This window comes from Oryx dammah, unplaced genomic scaffold (assembly GCF_014754425.2).
Source record: "Oryx dammah isolate SB20612 unplaced genomic scaffold, SCBI_Odam_1.1 HiC_scaffold_27, whole genome shotgun sequence".
NCBI classification, from domain to species: domain Eukaryota; kingdom Metazoa; phylum Chordata; class Mammalia; order Artiodactyla; family Bovidae; genus Oryx; species Oryx dammah.
Window position 1 is genome coordinate 26,143,748 of NW_024070211.1, and position 14,703 is coordinate 26,158,450.

The 14,703-nt window shown below is 39.7% G+C and overlaps 1 protein-coding gene across 2 annotated transcripts in view; it reads left to right on the forward strand.

Annotated features, from left to right (window-relative positions):
• The window catches only part of EPHA4 (EPH receptor A4), a 162,948-nt gene that overhangs the window by 139,707 nt on the left and 8,538 nt on the right, over nt 1-14,703 (forward strand). The window contains exons 12-17 of one of the 2 annotated variants that reach the window (XM_040228232.1): nt 2,477-2,538; nt 2,987-3,196; nt 5,054-5,203; nt 9,584-9,777; nt 12,703-12,886; nt 13,210-14,123. In XM_040228232.1, coding sequence (XP_040084166.1) covers nt 2,477-2,538; nt 2,987-3,196; nt 5,054-5,203; nt 9,584-9,777; nt 12,703-12,862 — 776 coding nt within the window. In that variant the 3' untranslated portion in view covers nt 12,863-12,886; nt 13,210-14,123. The remainder of the gene's footprint in view (nt 1-2,476; nt 2,539-2,986; nt 3,197-5,053; nt 5,204-9,583; nt 9,778-12,702; nt 12,887-13,209; nt 14,124-14,703) is intronic. The other variant, XM_040228231.1, reaches the window with a different exon arrangement.

The following is a 14,703-nucleotide window of genomic DNA, read 5'->3' on the forward strand; positions in this document are numbered from 1 at the left end:
CTATTACAGCTGTAACTGTTATAAATGACTGGATGCATTTGCATAATGCAGTTGTCAATGAATTAAAATGATTTAAAATTTCCACCAGAGGAGCTATCCCCTTCCCGCACTCCTCCCCTCCCACCTCTCCCTTCCCCACGGCAGCCCTGCCTGTTCTGGGGATGGGTATGCCTCCACCCAGGAGTCCAACCAGGACCCATTTTATAAGCCCCTCTGTGCCGATGCAGACACTCATCTTTATTTGTCTTGTAGCGCTCCTAGATTCTGACAAATGGATACTTTTAATAAACAGGAAAAGGAATGTAGAAAAATTGTGAAGATGATGCCAACTGTCAGATTAGGGAGGTAGGTGTAAGGGTGAAAAGGCGAAGTGAGAGTCTGAGTTCCTTGAGTAAGTCTGTAAATGGTCAGAGACTATAAATTCTCACCACTAGCCCCTCTCTTTAGAACCTTGTGCTCTCTTCCCCACATTTCCAGAGGGGCCTGGTGAAACGGAAGTAGGTATTAATGTACCGCCAGGGGAATCACCCTTTCTCATGAGTTGACAAAGCAGCATTTGATTGAGGCAGGTTCATTAAAACTCATTTAGAGGCATTTGTTCTGTGTGGTCATGGATATAGAGGGGCAGTGAGTCTAAGGACTCAGGGCTTCCTATTTATATGAGGGAGGATGGCAAGGCAGTCAGGGACCTCTCCCAGCAGCCAAGGGAAAAGAGATTAGAAGTGGTTTTATTCATCCTTTACACCGAGATTCCTGCTGCTTCTGTCTGCTTTCCTTCATCCCTTGTAAATAAAATGTCCAGGGTGTTGTTTCCTAATTCAACATGTTTGCCTTAGAAAGATTTCTTCTGCACAACACCCAATGCATAACCAAAAAACAAATTGATAAATAGGGCTTCACTGATATTAAAACCTTCTGCTCTTCTAAAATTTGGCCTTTGAAATGAAGACATATTCCCTTTCCCTATGCCAGTAGAGAGTCTAATTTGATAGGGTTAGGGTGAAAATGTATCCGTTTAGAATAATTCTGGGCACTTTCTGGCAATGACACACCCCAGTCCAGCTTCCATGATTAAGTCACAACCACAAGGACAACAATGAGTATTTTTGATAAGTCAAAAATTAGTTTGATTTATCAAACTAATATTTTATTTTCCTCCCAGGGACTCTCTTTTATTCTCTTTGCTTTACCCTTGCTGCTGCTGCTGCTGTTGCTAAGTCGCTTCAGTCATGTCCGACTCTGTGCGACCCCATAGACAGCAGCCCACCAGGCTCCCCCGTCCCTGGGATTCTCCAGGCAAGAACACTGGAGTGGGTTGCCATTTCCTTCTCCAGTGCATGAAAGTGAAAAGTGAAAGCGAAGTCGCTCAGTCATGTCCGACTCCTAGCTACACCATGGACTGCAGCCCACCAGGCTGCTCTGTCCATGGGATTTTCCAGGCAAGAGTACTGGAGTGGGGTGCCATTGCCTTCTCCAGCTTTACCCCAGCCTTAGTAAAATATCAAAGATTTACTTTTGATTCCCTCTTCAATCCCATAAAAGAAAAACTGAAAGTGAAAGTCACTCAGTCATGTCTGAGTCTTTGTGACCCTACAAATAACTTTAGAAAGAAGGAACTTAAGACCTTGAGTCCATTGCCAGGGATTAAGAAACTAAAGAACCATCCTTATTTCCTAAGGTCCTCAGAAAGAAAACGAAAGAGAAATGAAAGTGTGTCCCCACATCTCCAAACCTTAAAATCATTTTGATTTCTTTGCTTACAAAGGGGACTGGGATGCTGCTAGGAGGAAACCACTTATTGACCCTTTCCTGTGATGTTGTTGCTGCTGCTGAGGTTGGCATCTTAAAGAAGCAGATAGACAATGTATTGATAGATAGGACAAGGGAAAAGAAAGGATATATTCCCTGACCTGAGTGAGGCAGGGGGGAAAGCTAAGATTGTACATGCTTGAGCTTTAAGATGAGTTCCAGGTAATGAAATATTCAGCATAGCTACTGCTCCTGGAAACTTGGGTTTCTCTAAATAAGTAAAAAAAAAAAAACAACCACCAAAAAACAGCTTTTCTCTGTTTATTGATTCCTTTAGCATTGCACAATTATCTCTTCTGGGGGCAAAATTAATTAATTATCCTAAAGATTTTTTTTTTCCTTTAAATGGATCATTTATCTTCTTCTCCATTTGGTTGAGAGAGCAAATACTCATCACATGCCCCTGGGTACTGGAGGCCACTTTAGTTAAAGACCTTGTCAACAAGCCACCCAAAGGGTTAACCTTCCAGATGGAATTTAAACCTACTCGTCCTTTTAATATTTCATTCCTAGCTCCCCACAGCTGAGGCATAAGCTTGGCTTGTTTTAATTAAATTAGATCGCACAAGACAGGTGTCTTGGCAGGAAAATTGTGCACAGCCCATTTTTATCTCATTAACTGCAGTGCTCATCAAGGGTTTTGTGTTTTTCTTTCTGGAAACTCTAGGTAAACCAGTAATGATCATAACAGAGTACATGGAGAATGGCTCCTTGGATGCATTCCTCAGGGTATGTAACTACTTTATATTAAACCCAAGAATGTTGGTATTTAGAAAACTCTAACACACTCTGAATGTGTGTTCTGTTTGGTTGTACACAGACCTTTTTTAATGGGGCAGAGGAAGAAGAGGAGAAATAGAGAATGATGTGATTTTTAAAGGCTCTTTACTAGTCCATGTTCAAGGAGGGTAGCATTTGATTTATTTTTGTATTGTGGGCTGTTGGAGCCGTAGATTCATGACCGTTGGATAATTTCCATCTATCACAGGAAGCAAACCCAGCTCCTTGCTCATACTCTACTCATGAATTAGTGACTTTGGTCCAAAAGGCCCGGAAATCGTATTGAATTTCACTGCACAGCGGATACAGATATCAAAAAAGATCCAAGTAATAAGTGCTTCATGAAGATTAATTAGGCTTAATGTTAATGAGATTGTACCACTCCTTTCCTCTGCAGAAGAATGATGGCAGGTTTACGGTCATTCAGCTGGTGGGCATGCTTCGTGGCATTGGGTCTGGGATGAAGTATTTATCTGATATGAGCTATGTCCATCGAGACCTGGCTGCACGGAATATTCTGGTCAATAGCAACTTGGTCTGCAAAGTGTCTGATTTTGGCATGTCTCGAGTGCTAGAGGATGATCCGGAAGCAGCATATACCACCAGGGTAAGAAGGATTTGTGACCTCTGAGCTTTGACTCTAATGAAACTGTTTCTCTCACTTGATGTTTAAGTCCTTTATGATATTTACAAGTTACTTCATCCTTCAGAGCCTCTTCATAGCCATGCATCCATTTTAAAACCACATTTCCAAGAGAAATTTTGAAATACGCTCTAGATGTATGATCACAATTTAGAGCATCACATTATTGTATTTTTTCACACTTAATCTACTTTGCTCCCTTCCTTTCTTCCAGTTAGTTTGGTTTAGATTTTATACGTGCTTCCTTTCCATTATATTTTTTTTTAAAAATCTTATTTTAAACAAGACAGAACAATGTTTCTAGTCAGCTGCCTACCGAATCTGAGAATGTATATACAGGATTTATAAAACATTTACACTATACAAGGTTTCCCAGTATCTAATGGCCTGCATTTTACTACTAGTAGATAAGCTGGGATTAAGGCATGGTGAAGAGTTATCAGTATACAGTTAATGGCTTTGCTATCTTAGCTGGACAATCTGAATATAAGATACTAATGGAATAAACACAGAATCATAAAAGTTATTGGCCATTAGGGCTGACACTGTTAAAATCAACATGAAGCAGACCAGCCATTTTCTTCCTTTAATGCTAACCATTTTGCATCTGTAATAGTAAGCATTAGGGTTTTTTTGGTATAGTTTGGTGTGTGTGTGTGCATGTTTCCTGGTAGTGTTGCATTTCTATGGCTGTAGTTTTGATTCTTACACATACCTTCTCAAAAATTCTAAGTCCATTCATTCAGGAAAGAATACAGCTTTGTCAATGCTAAAGACTTCCACGCAACCCCCTACCCCCCCGCCTAGTAGTTGGAGAAAGGAAAGTGCAAAGAAGCTTCTTGAATGATACATTTATATAGCAAAAATATTTAAGGAAGGCAGCACAAGTGTCTCACTGCATGGAACAAGCATAAATGTAATAACAGTGTAAAGTATAGCGAATCAATGAAATTTATGGTACAGTTTATTGCCCTCTTTAGTAGCCCTAATGAAGCAAAGAAGACTTTTAAATGATGTCCTCTTGAACAGTTTAAGGGTCTGAATTAAAGTTGAATTAATTTCCCCAGATGGAACCCTAAGAAATTTGAAACTCCATTAAAAATACCTTGCACATAAGCATAATCAAGAAGAGACATTTGAGACTTTTAAACTTTTGGGGGGTAATATTCAATTGCTTTACCATTTTTGCAGGTGTCTTTTTAGAAAATTAAATAATCAAAATCCTGCCCTCCCTCCATTAAAATCAGTAATGGCTCTAGCATCTGGTACTATTTGATTTTCTCTAAGAGCCTGTTCAACATATTATCTTCTAGCTAAGTTAGGCATGTTTCTTATGTTCTGTCAGAGTTGGATGACAGTGGAGTATATAGAAATATTCACATTTAAATTCCTTAGTTCATGATTTCTGAAGCAGTACTAAGTATTGGTTTTGTGCTGCTGGGTAAGAGAATCCAACAAGAAGTCAAAATTACTGTCAGCTGCACATTCATTGGTATACACCACAGATAATGTGTATTTTGTAAAACTTAAAATATCCTTTCTACTACAGTATTGCCTTAAGCAGAGCCCAGATAATAGGTTGGCTTTTAAAAAAATAATTAAGGAGATTAGTTGTTTACTTCCCCATAACTTAAGGAAACACATGAGAACTGTCTCAACCTGGAACATTTTAGTTAGAATAAACAAGTAAGTATCTTTTGATTATTTGGAAAGCTATCTCAGGAATGCTGTTGTCCTGCTTGGCACACAGTAATAACATTCAGAAACTAAAAGGGCACATCAGTGTACTTGGGGAATAATCTAGAGCTTGGATGTTCACAGGGTGGCAAGATTCCTATCCGGTGGACTGCACCAGAAGCAATTGCCTATCGTAAATTCACATCTGCAAGTGATGTATGGAGCTACGGGATCGTTATGTGGGAAGTGATGTCCTATGGAGAGAGACCTTATTGGGACATGTCCAATCAAGATGTGAGTCTTTATGTTCTGAAAGATACGGTTTTTGAGATGCAGGAAGTTTCATATTAATGAGCTTCCCTGGTGGCTCAGAGGGTAAAGCGTTCTGCCTGCAATGCAGGAGACCTGGGTTCAATCCCTGTGTCAGGAAGATCCCCTGGAGAAGGAAATGGCAACCAACTCCAGTACTCTTGCCTGGAAAATCCCATGGACAGAGAAGCCTGGTAGACTATAGTCCATGGGATCGCAGAGTCAGACACGACTGAGCGACTTCACTTTTCACTTTCATGTTACCACATGATAAGTAAGTGTTGAGTGTGAACTGATACATTAAACTCCAGGGTCTTAATACAAATGTGTCTATTAATCTAACTAAAACTTATGGTCATTGATTTCAAGGACTACAAAGCCTAAATAGTATATTGTGGGAGATAGATTGATAGACAGATAGATGCCTAGCTCAACTGATTAGTGATATGGAACAGTATTTTTACTTGGTTAGCTTTCAAGTTCATACTGAAACAAAATTAAACTTTGAGTGTTAAGAAAATGCAGGGATATATGAAAAACACATTTCACACTCAGTGAAATTGACATGAAAGTTTTACTGGAAGAAAACTGTGAATATTTTAAAGCTGGCAAAATTATAATTAGAGCTTGCCCCTTGAGGACTCTAAAATAAAGCTTCACTAAATGACCCTTTGTAAATTTGCACATCCCTTTAAATGTACCATCTGGACTACTTCGTATGGGAGTATCCACAGTGCCTGCAATTTTAGAAAAGCATTCAATAATGACACTAATAAGATTCCAGAGTAATAGAATTTAATTACAAACATCTCCAGTGAGAAAAAAAAAAAAACAAAAACCTAGACCAGGGGGGTCTTCTTAGGACACTTACTAGCTATTTCTAGGAAAGTATTAGTTCTAGAAGGGTTGGAAATCAGAACAAAATAAAATGGTAATTTTTAAAACTTTCCTAATATTTTTGGGTGAGGTGAAATATTAGCATCTAGTGTGTTTACGAATGGGTGATACTCAATTCATTAATAAAAACTATTTTAGAAAAAGTTTTGTGTTTTTTTTTTTTAAATTTTCTCTGAAGTGGAATGTTACCTGACCATTTGCCTTGTCTTGAAACAACAGGATGTTGCAAAACCTTGACAATTAAGTGAAAAACCAGGTGCACTCAAGAAGTAGGATGCTGGTTGCTTAATCAACAGAAGAATGTTTAGAGCAATACAGAAGCTGATGTACTGTGTGTCCAATGGGGCAAAAAGAATTCTCTGACCAGATTAAGAGGAATGGTAGTGTTGGCACTGTAGTACCTATAAATTATAAAGGAAGGTTCATGACAAATAGGAAGAAAGACAACAGCTAGCATAACTGATAGATAATTACAGACTGGAGACAGACTCAGTTCAGTTCAGTTCAGTCACTCAGTCGTGTCTGACTCGTTGAGACCCCGTGAACTGCAGCATGCCAGCCCTCCCTGTCCATCACCACCTGCCAGAGCTTGCTCAAATTCATGTCCATCGAGTCGGTGATGCCATCCAACCATCTCATCCTCTGTTGTCCCCTTCTCCTCCTGCCCTCAATCTTTCCCAGCATCAGGGTCTTTTCTAGTGAGTCAGTTCTTCACATCAGGTGGCCAGAGTATCGGAGCTTCAGCTTCAGCATCAGTCCTTCCAATGAATAATCAGGACTGATTTCCTTTAGGATTGAATGATTTGATCTTGCAGTCCAAGGAACTCTGAAGGGTCTTCTCCAACACCACAGTTCAAAAGCATTAGTTCATGGGCTCTCAGCTTTCTTTATAGTCCAACTCTCACAGAGACAGACTACGAAAGTGAGCAGTGTGTAATCTACTGTTTGATGTGATTATGAAGACACCTTCAACTACCTTTCTTGTGGTAACATTTGGCTTTGAGTAAGAGACATGCAGAGAAACAAAGGCCAACAACCTAGAAGAAGGGGTTTGTTGTTGTTTAGTCACCAGGTTGTGTCTGACTGTTTTGCAACCCCATGGATCGTAGCCTGCCAGGCTCCTCTGTCTACGGATAGGCAAGAATACTAGAGTAGGTTGCAATTTCCTTCTCAAGGGGATCGTCCCAACCCAGGGAACTAATCTGCATCTCCTGCATTGGCAGCTGGATTCTTTGCTACTGAGCCACCAGAGAAACCCTCAAAGAGGGAATAGTGTCTGTATTTACTTATTTAATTATTGTATGTTTTAAGCTTGTGTTTATTTCAGTTGAGAGCAGCAGCCAAGTGCTCATAAAAGCAGAATATCTAAAGATGTCATTTTTCCTACCCTAAATAAATATTTTAAGACTTAGTTTTGACAGTTTCTATATTATATTAAAACAATTTCATTGTTTTAAAGTTTTAGTTGTCTGCCTTTATCCATGTAAAAGCATCTGAAGCCAATTCACCCACACAAATATTATTGATCTATTATTCACATGTATTTCTCTCTGTGTTGGAGTCTGTGTAGAACAGCAATCAATAGGAAATGTAACTGGAGAATTACTTTCATGGGAGAATTCATTTGGCATATGGTGAATGGAGTCAAAGAAACTGTTAAAAATATGTTAAATTTATCAAGTTTTTCATCAAATTTGTTTTAATCATCTCTCTCCCCCCAGCCCCAAACATTTAGCAATAAACTGAGAAAATATGCTCTGTTCACCCACAAGCCATCTTCCAAGCTGGCAGTGGATAGGAAGCTAGTGAAAGAATACTAAGCAGCCTGAGGGTTTATAACAAACTGTGTTCACCTGGCGTCAGCCCAGTGTTGCTTACATTCCCATCAATTCAATGTAAAATGTTTTCATCAAGTCGAGAGTCAACACCATGCACCTGGAAAGATAAAAGAAAGTCAAAGGATCAAACTGACCTAATGTCATGGCCAGAAATAAATAGAAGCATGTTCAGTAAATTAGCATATAGAAGTCTGCTTTAGAAGGAGTAAATTAAGATTAATATGGTAGGTTGGCAAAAATACATGGGAGAAAAGGATTCAGAGCGCTTAATAAATCAGAAGATAATTGTTACACGGAAACAGTATCCTGGTTAAAAAGAACCACAGAATACTGCTGTATAGAAACTGGACCCAACTGAACTGATTATTTTCTGTTGAAGGCTGATCATTGAGAAGTAATAGACGTACCACAGGGGAACTCGTGGCTGCAGCCAAAGCCAGTTTCACTAGGAACTATCATTTTGGGCGAGCAGGGGAGGACTGATTTAAAAACAAATAAAACTTTTAAACATCCTCAAACAAAAGTACCTCCAGAATCATATAGAATACTAATAAACAAAGCTGATGAGTAGCCAAGAAATTAAGAAGTAATTCCCCTTTTTAACTTTGGCAGGAGGCTTACCATATTGTTACTGGGAATCACACCCTGAAGAACAGGGGTTTAGAGAAAAGTCAATGAGAAAAATATTGTAATATCTGTGAAGACAATTAGAAAAGTCAGAATTATGGGTGGCAATTGTCACCTACCATTATAACTGCCTTCCTTAGATGTGTCAGGGTCCCCTTAAAATATAAACCCCCTAAGAAGGTTTTCTAAATTATTATTTTTATATTTTTTAATCTAGCTATTAGCACCTTTAGCAGGATCAGCTGAGACCAAGAAAGAGACACAGAATTGATGAATTATGTATTTTGGTCTTCCCAAAGTAAAAATGGTGGGGCATCTGGAGGGTTGAAGAATATGCTAAGTCAGAAAAGTAGTGTCTTCTGAACTGGAAGATGGGCCCTGGTATTGACCCATCAGCTGTCTGAGCAAGAGGACACAGACATGGGGCTTCCCTCGAGGTCCAGAGTTTAAGATATGCTTCAAGGGGTGTGGGTTCCATCCCTGGTCAGGGAACTAAAATTCTGAATCTCATGCAGTGTGGCCAAAAAAAAATAAAAGAGGACACAGGCTTAAAGTGACGCAAAAGGACTTGCATTTTGGAGACATCCTAAGGAATGTCTTTAAAGCCTTTAACTAAGCTAGAATCTCTTTTGCTAAGAGCATTTAGCTGATAGAAGAACAGAGAAGGTCATTGCCCTTGGGTCTCTGGGGGCCAGACCAACACCATGTGGTTGGTCTGATTGGGTTCTAACCACCTTGGAACCCTGATGCATCTTCCCTTTGAGTTCCTGATGGGCATTGCCTGCCCTCATAGCAACGGCTGGCTTCCCTGCCCTGCTGCCAGCAATTCTCAGGTCCAGCTCTGGCTTCTCTGAAAGAATTGGAGCCATTCCCATGCTCAAGCTTGCTGGCAGCTTAATGGACAGGGGACTTGCTGAGCAGGAGGGTAAACCTCTAACAACAGATTGCCTGGCAAACTAACATACCATTCTGTGGGTTGTTTTTTTTTTTTTTTTTTTGCTAGGTGATTAAAGCCATCGAGGAAGGCTATCGGCTGCCCCCTCCAATGGACTGTCCCATCGCGCTCCACCAGCTGATGCTAGACTGCTGGCAGAAGGAGAGGAGCGACAGGCCAAAATTTGGGCAGATTGTCAACATGTTGGACAAACTCATCCGCAATCCCAACAGCTTGAAGAGGACAGGGACCGAGAGCTCCAGGTCAGCCCTGCTTCTTAATGTGACGTATGAAAGAATACCTCAGTGGTGGCACACAAGTGGTAACTCACTTTAATTTCTGGCTTTTAGTCAGAGGCCAAGTCACAGCCGTCTGCAGCCTGGGTGGCTTCTTCTTCCTTGAGTGGAGTATTTCAGGTAGTTTTCCGTTCGTCATTTTGAAGAGCCTTGTACCTGTCAGGCCTCAAACAAAAGTCAGAAAAACAAATGTTTTAAAAAAAACAACAAAGGAAAAGCTCAAGTGCTTATTTTGTGAGTGGAACTGAAAACTTAAGAGGGATGAAATGTATTTTTGGAAGATAGGCTACTAGATGCTATATTTTGAAAGGGGAAGAAACATAGGAACAAAAAATAAGGATTCCAAGACAGCTCTAAGTTGAGTTAATAAAATGTGAATTGAGGCAAGAGATTCACTGGTTTTGGTTCTTAAAGTTGCTCTTTTTTGAGTCTTTCAAGAGGAGAAGGAAACAGGATCAAGTTACAAACATGCAGATGAATATTTGAGAAAATAGTTGCTTCACTGGAAGGGGCCTCCCTGGTGACTCATAGGTAAATAATCCACCTGCAGTGCAGGAGCCACACAAGAGGCAAGTTCGATCCCTGCATCAGGAAGATCCCTGGAGAAGGGCGTGGCAACCCACTCCATTATTCTTGCCTGGGGAGTCTCACGGACAGAGGAGCCTGGCAGGCTACAGTCCGTAGGGTGGCAAAGAGTCAGACATGGTTAAAGCGACTTAACACACATATATGCACTTCATTGGAAAGAGCAGAAAAGAAGCATTTCAGTCCAGAGAGAAGATAAAGATACTGCAAGTGACCTAAAATAAAATCTCCCATCATTTCTGGCCTATTTTTGGTTCTTCTCTTCCCCAAGAGGATGAAAATAGATGATGCTAAGACCTCTTTTCCAGGTGTAGCTAGTTTCTTCTGTTCCAAGGTAAACCTCCCCCAACTTTTAGATCTCCAGCTCCCGATCCCATGTATTTTGTCTGAAGGTCCAAGTCCAGCTCTTTGGTACTTGAGGCTTCTCCTGGTAGCATGCTAACTCCGTATAGTGCTTTGCGCCAAAAGGCAGAACAAATTGAGTTATTGGATACACTTTTCTCACTTCTGAATTTTTCTCATTGATAGTACTTACAGAGCTTTGATACTTCTTCCTGCTTGCTGATAATGGGATGTAGTATAGCGTGGTATGTGATTCAGCACAAAATTAGGCAAATGTCACGGTGTTCCACACAGAGCACAAAGGCTTCCAGAATAAACTTGAGAATGACCCTTAGAATTAATTAAGACTGAGTAAGGATATTTTCATTCTAAGGTCATTTTAACCTTGCCAGGTACCTAGTGCCTCCATGTTGCTCTTCTACTGCTCTTGGTTAAAGTTAGAAGTAAATGCAAACTATTTTTTTTGTCCATTAACAAACATTCCTGGTAAACATTCAACACTAATGTCTCAAACTCTATGTGGCCATATTTGTTACTGGCTCAAAATTGAGGAAAAAATGAAATCTTGATTATTCTTACCATAAAAATCTGCAGAATATTACTTGAAAAATTTGATTTAATTAATATAGTGGACAAAGAGAAAGGTCATAAACAAGCTATTATTTGGACAGAACTGATTGATAAAACAAGTTTTTGTTAATATATAAAATAGAGGTAATACAAATCAAAACAACTTAGGGAAAAATTAAAATAAAAATGGATTGGATTAATTCTACTATGTAGAAAGTTAGGCCATTAGATAGGCTTGATTTTTTTTTTTAACAAGAAAAGGATTGTTTTGGTTGAAAATTCAGGATGATAATATAATTCTGATTTAGATGTTCATGTTCAAGGACAAGGAACAGGATGAAAATCAGATCAAAATGTTAAGAGCAACCACATTCTATAATTTCTATGGAAAGGAAGTTTAAGAAAATAGAATTTAATAAGTAGCAAGACTGCTATGCAGGAAATTATAGTGAAGGTGTATAAAATACCCTATTAATGTTTATCCTATGTTTAAGTAGTTTGATGATCAAGATGACTATAATTTACTTAATAAATATTTTCCATGAATTAGGTTATTTATTGTTTATGAATCTCATGAAGGATGACAGATCACTTACCTTGAACTCTAGTTGCTCTTGATGGTGATCTAATGTAAAACACCTGGCCCGAGAAATGCGTCAACTAATAAATAAGTTAATAAGAAGTGCTTAGAATTTGTTGAAATCATTCCTTAGGAGCCCCAGCAAAGGAAGACGAGAAGCACATTCCACAATCCAAACAGTGATCAAAGTGGCCATTCTTCCTGCCAGTCTTGGCACACGTGCTGGTCAGGCTGGGTTGATTAAAGAGGGGATTAACTCCCTGCTGTCCCGTTTGTTTGAATGAACTGAGCCTGCCTGCGAACCTGGCTGGAAACATGCCGGACTTGAACTCTCAGTGTTCTCTCTGCTTCCATCAAGTCTGGCAGGTTGCAAGCTCTCAGTTTTCCTTACTTATCCTTCACTAAGGTTTCCATAGCTGCTGAACTAAAGTCTGTGATATTCTGTCCTGGCAGGGACTGTCTGCAAAGACTGAGCCAGTTTCACCAACAAGGGCCGCCCCCACCCCCCACCCCCACAACCTTTGCCCCAGGCTAGGTTGTTAAAAGACCTGTTCTGATCCTTAATGCATTAAGAGGTCCACATAAAACAAATGCAGGAAACGAAGTTCAAAACAAGTAGGGTGATTGAGACCTGCTTTTGCAGCTTTATGAAATTAGGGTTGAAAAATAACATGATGACGTTTGTTGCTGGTGATTCTATCTAAAGTCTGTTCTTGGTACTTTGGTTCCCCTCCCCAGTCTTGGATCATCTGACTTCTGAGTCATGCCACCTCACTGATAAGTTGTCTGTCTATACTTTCTCGCTCCATTTCCAGACCTAACACAGCCTTGCTGGATCCAAGTTCCCCTGAGTTCTCCGCCGTGGTATCAGTAGGCGATTGGCTCCAAGCCATTAAAATGGACCGGTATAAGGATAACTTCACTGCTGCTGGTTATACCACGCTAGAGGCTGTAGTGCACATGAACCAGGAGTAAGTACTCAGCGATGTAACACAAAGGGTAAATCTAGATTTAATAGTATTTTCCTTTTCTTTTTTTTTTTTTTTTTTTGCTTTGAGCTGCATAATCATCCTACTCATTTTTTTTTTTTAAAGAAAACTGGAATGCCTTTCATTTTGATTGATTGAGTATAATTTTGCACAGCCTTTATAAGGCACCTACATTGTTGCATTCAATTGCTTAATTAAACATTTTAATACACCTGCCTTGTTGTGCTGTATTAATTGTGGCTGATTCAAATGTGTGTCTGCATGAAGCCCGGAAGAGATTCTCAGCCCTCATCATACCTTCCTCTCCCTCTTTTTTTCTCCCCCTACTTACAGTGACCTGGCCAGGATTGGCATCACAGCTGTCACACACCAGAATAAGGTCTTGAGCAGCGTCCAGGCAATGAGAACCCAAATGCAGCAGATACACGGCAGAATGGTTCCAGTCTGAGCCAGTATTAAATAAACTCAAAACTCTTGAAATTAGTTTACCTCATCCATGCACTTTAATTGAAGGACTGCACTTTTTTTACTTCGTCTTCGCCCTCTGAAATTAAAGGAAAAAAAAAATCTGCAGCGTTGCTTGGTGTACAGATTGCTGAAACCGCGGGGCTTACAGAAATGACAACCGTCATTTGAATTAGACTTGGAACAAATTGTTTCTCAGAAGTACATCCGTCCATCACTAATCTGTAAATTACATGTACCTATATAAATAGACCACCGCCTCCGAGTTTCAATGCCGTATTTGCTGCCAGACGCTGAGCTTCTCTGAGACATCCTCGATCGTCTCTTCATTTGGAATTACAACCGTAGTATTTTTTTTGTGGCATAAACTACAGTCCATCCTTCTTTCACTGGAATGAAGACCGTGCCCAGGACCATTTTTTGAAAGGACCCAGTTGTGACTTTTAAGGCTTGGTTCGTACAGTGGATAAAACCTAAGTGAACGTCATGTGATTCATCAGTGTTGCTGCCCTGTGCTCTGGCCACTTGGTGGATTGTGACGACATGAGGGGCTGGAGAGAAGAGCAAAGTGTATTTTAAAATAATAATAATAATAAATCCCAAACACCATACCCCCTTCCTGGGCAAACCAGGGGCTTTGGGCCCGAGGCTGTGCCATATAAGTCTTATTTGGGAACTCTACAAACTTATCATAACTACCTTATGGATAGTGGATTGTGACAATCTTGTGTAGGGAATTTTCATACTTTCCTCCTTTAAAGAAGCAAGCCCAAATCTACAAGGTAAGACAAAAGAACCAGCAATGAGTCTTTCTCTAGTGAAAGTGTTTTTTTAACTTTATCTTATTTGAAACACTGAGCAGTAAATATCTGTCATGCCTATCAGGTAGTTTGGGTTGAGATTTCAATGGGAGAGGAGACCCAAAGTAATATGGCTTCTCTCCTGTTCTTCCAGGAAGAAGTGAAATAGAAACCATATGAGGTCAGGACAACATCTAGACTTCCATTGGCTGTGCTTTCTTTCATACTGTGTGGGTCCTCTTGCCCTTTGGTGGCCTTCATTCCTGCCACAAATGGTTATTGAGCATCTTTTGGGTACTGGGTAATAACCTCTAACCTTATTGACCTGCATGTGTTCCATTCTTTGGAGAATTTTTTTTTCAATTGAGGGGTTCTGGAAGATCTTTTCCATTGGTTTCATTTCCTGGTTTTATTTATTTATTTATTTTTGAGTATTTGACTTGTAACATACCCTTTTTAAAATTTAATTTTTTATTTTAAACTTTAGATTGGAGTATAGTTGATTTACAGTGTTGTATTAGTTTCAGATATACCAAAAAATGATTCAGTTATATGTATACAT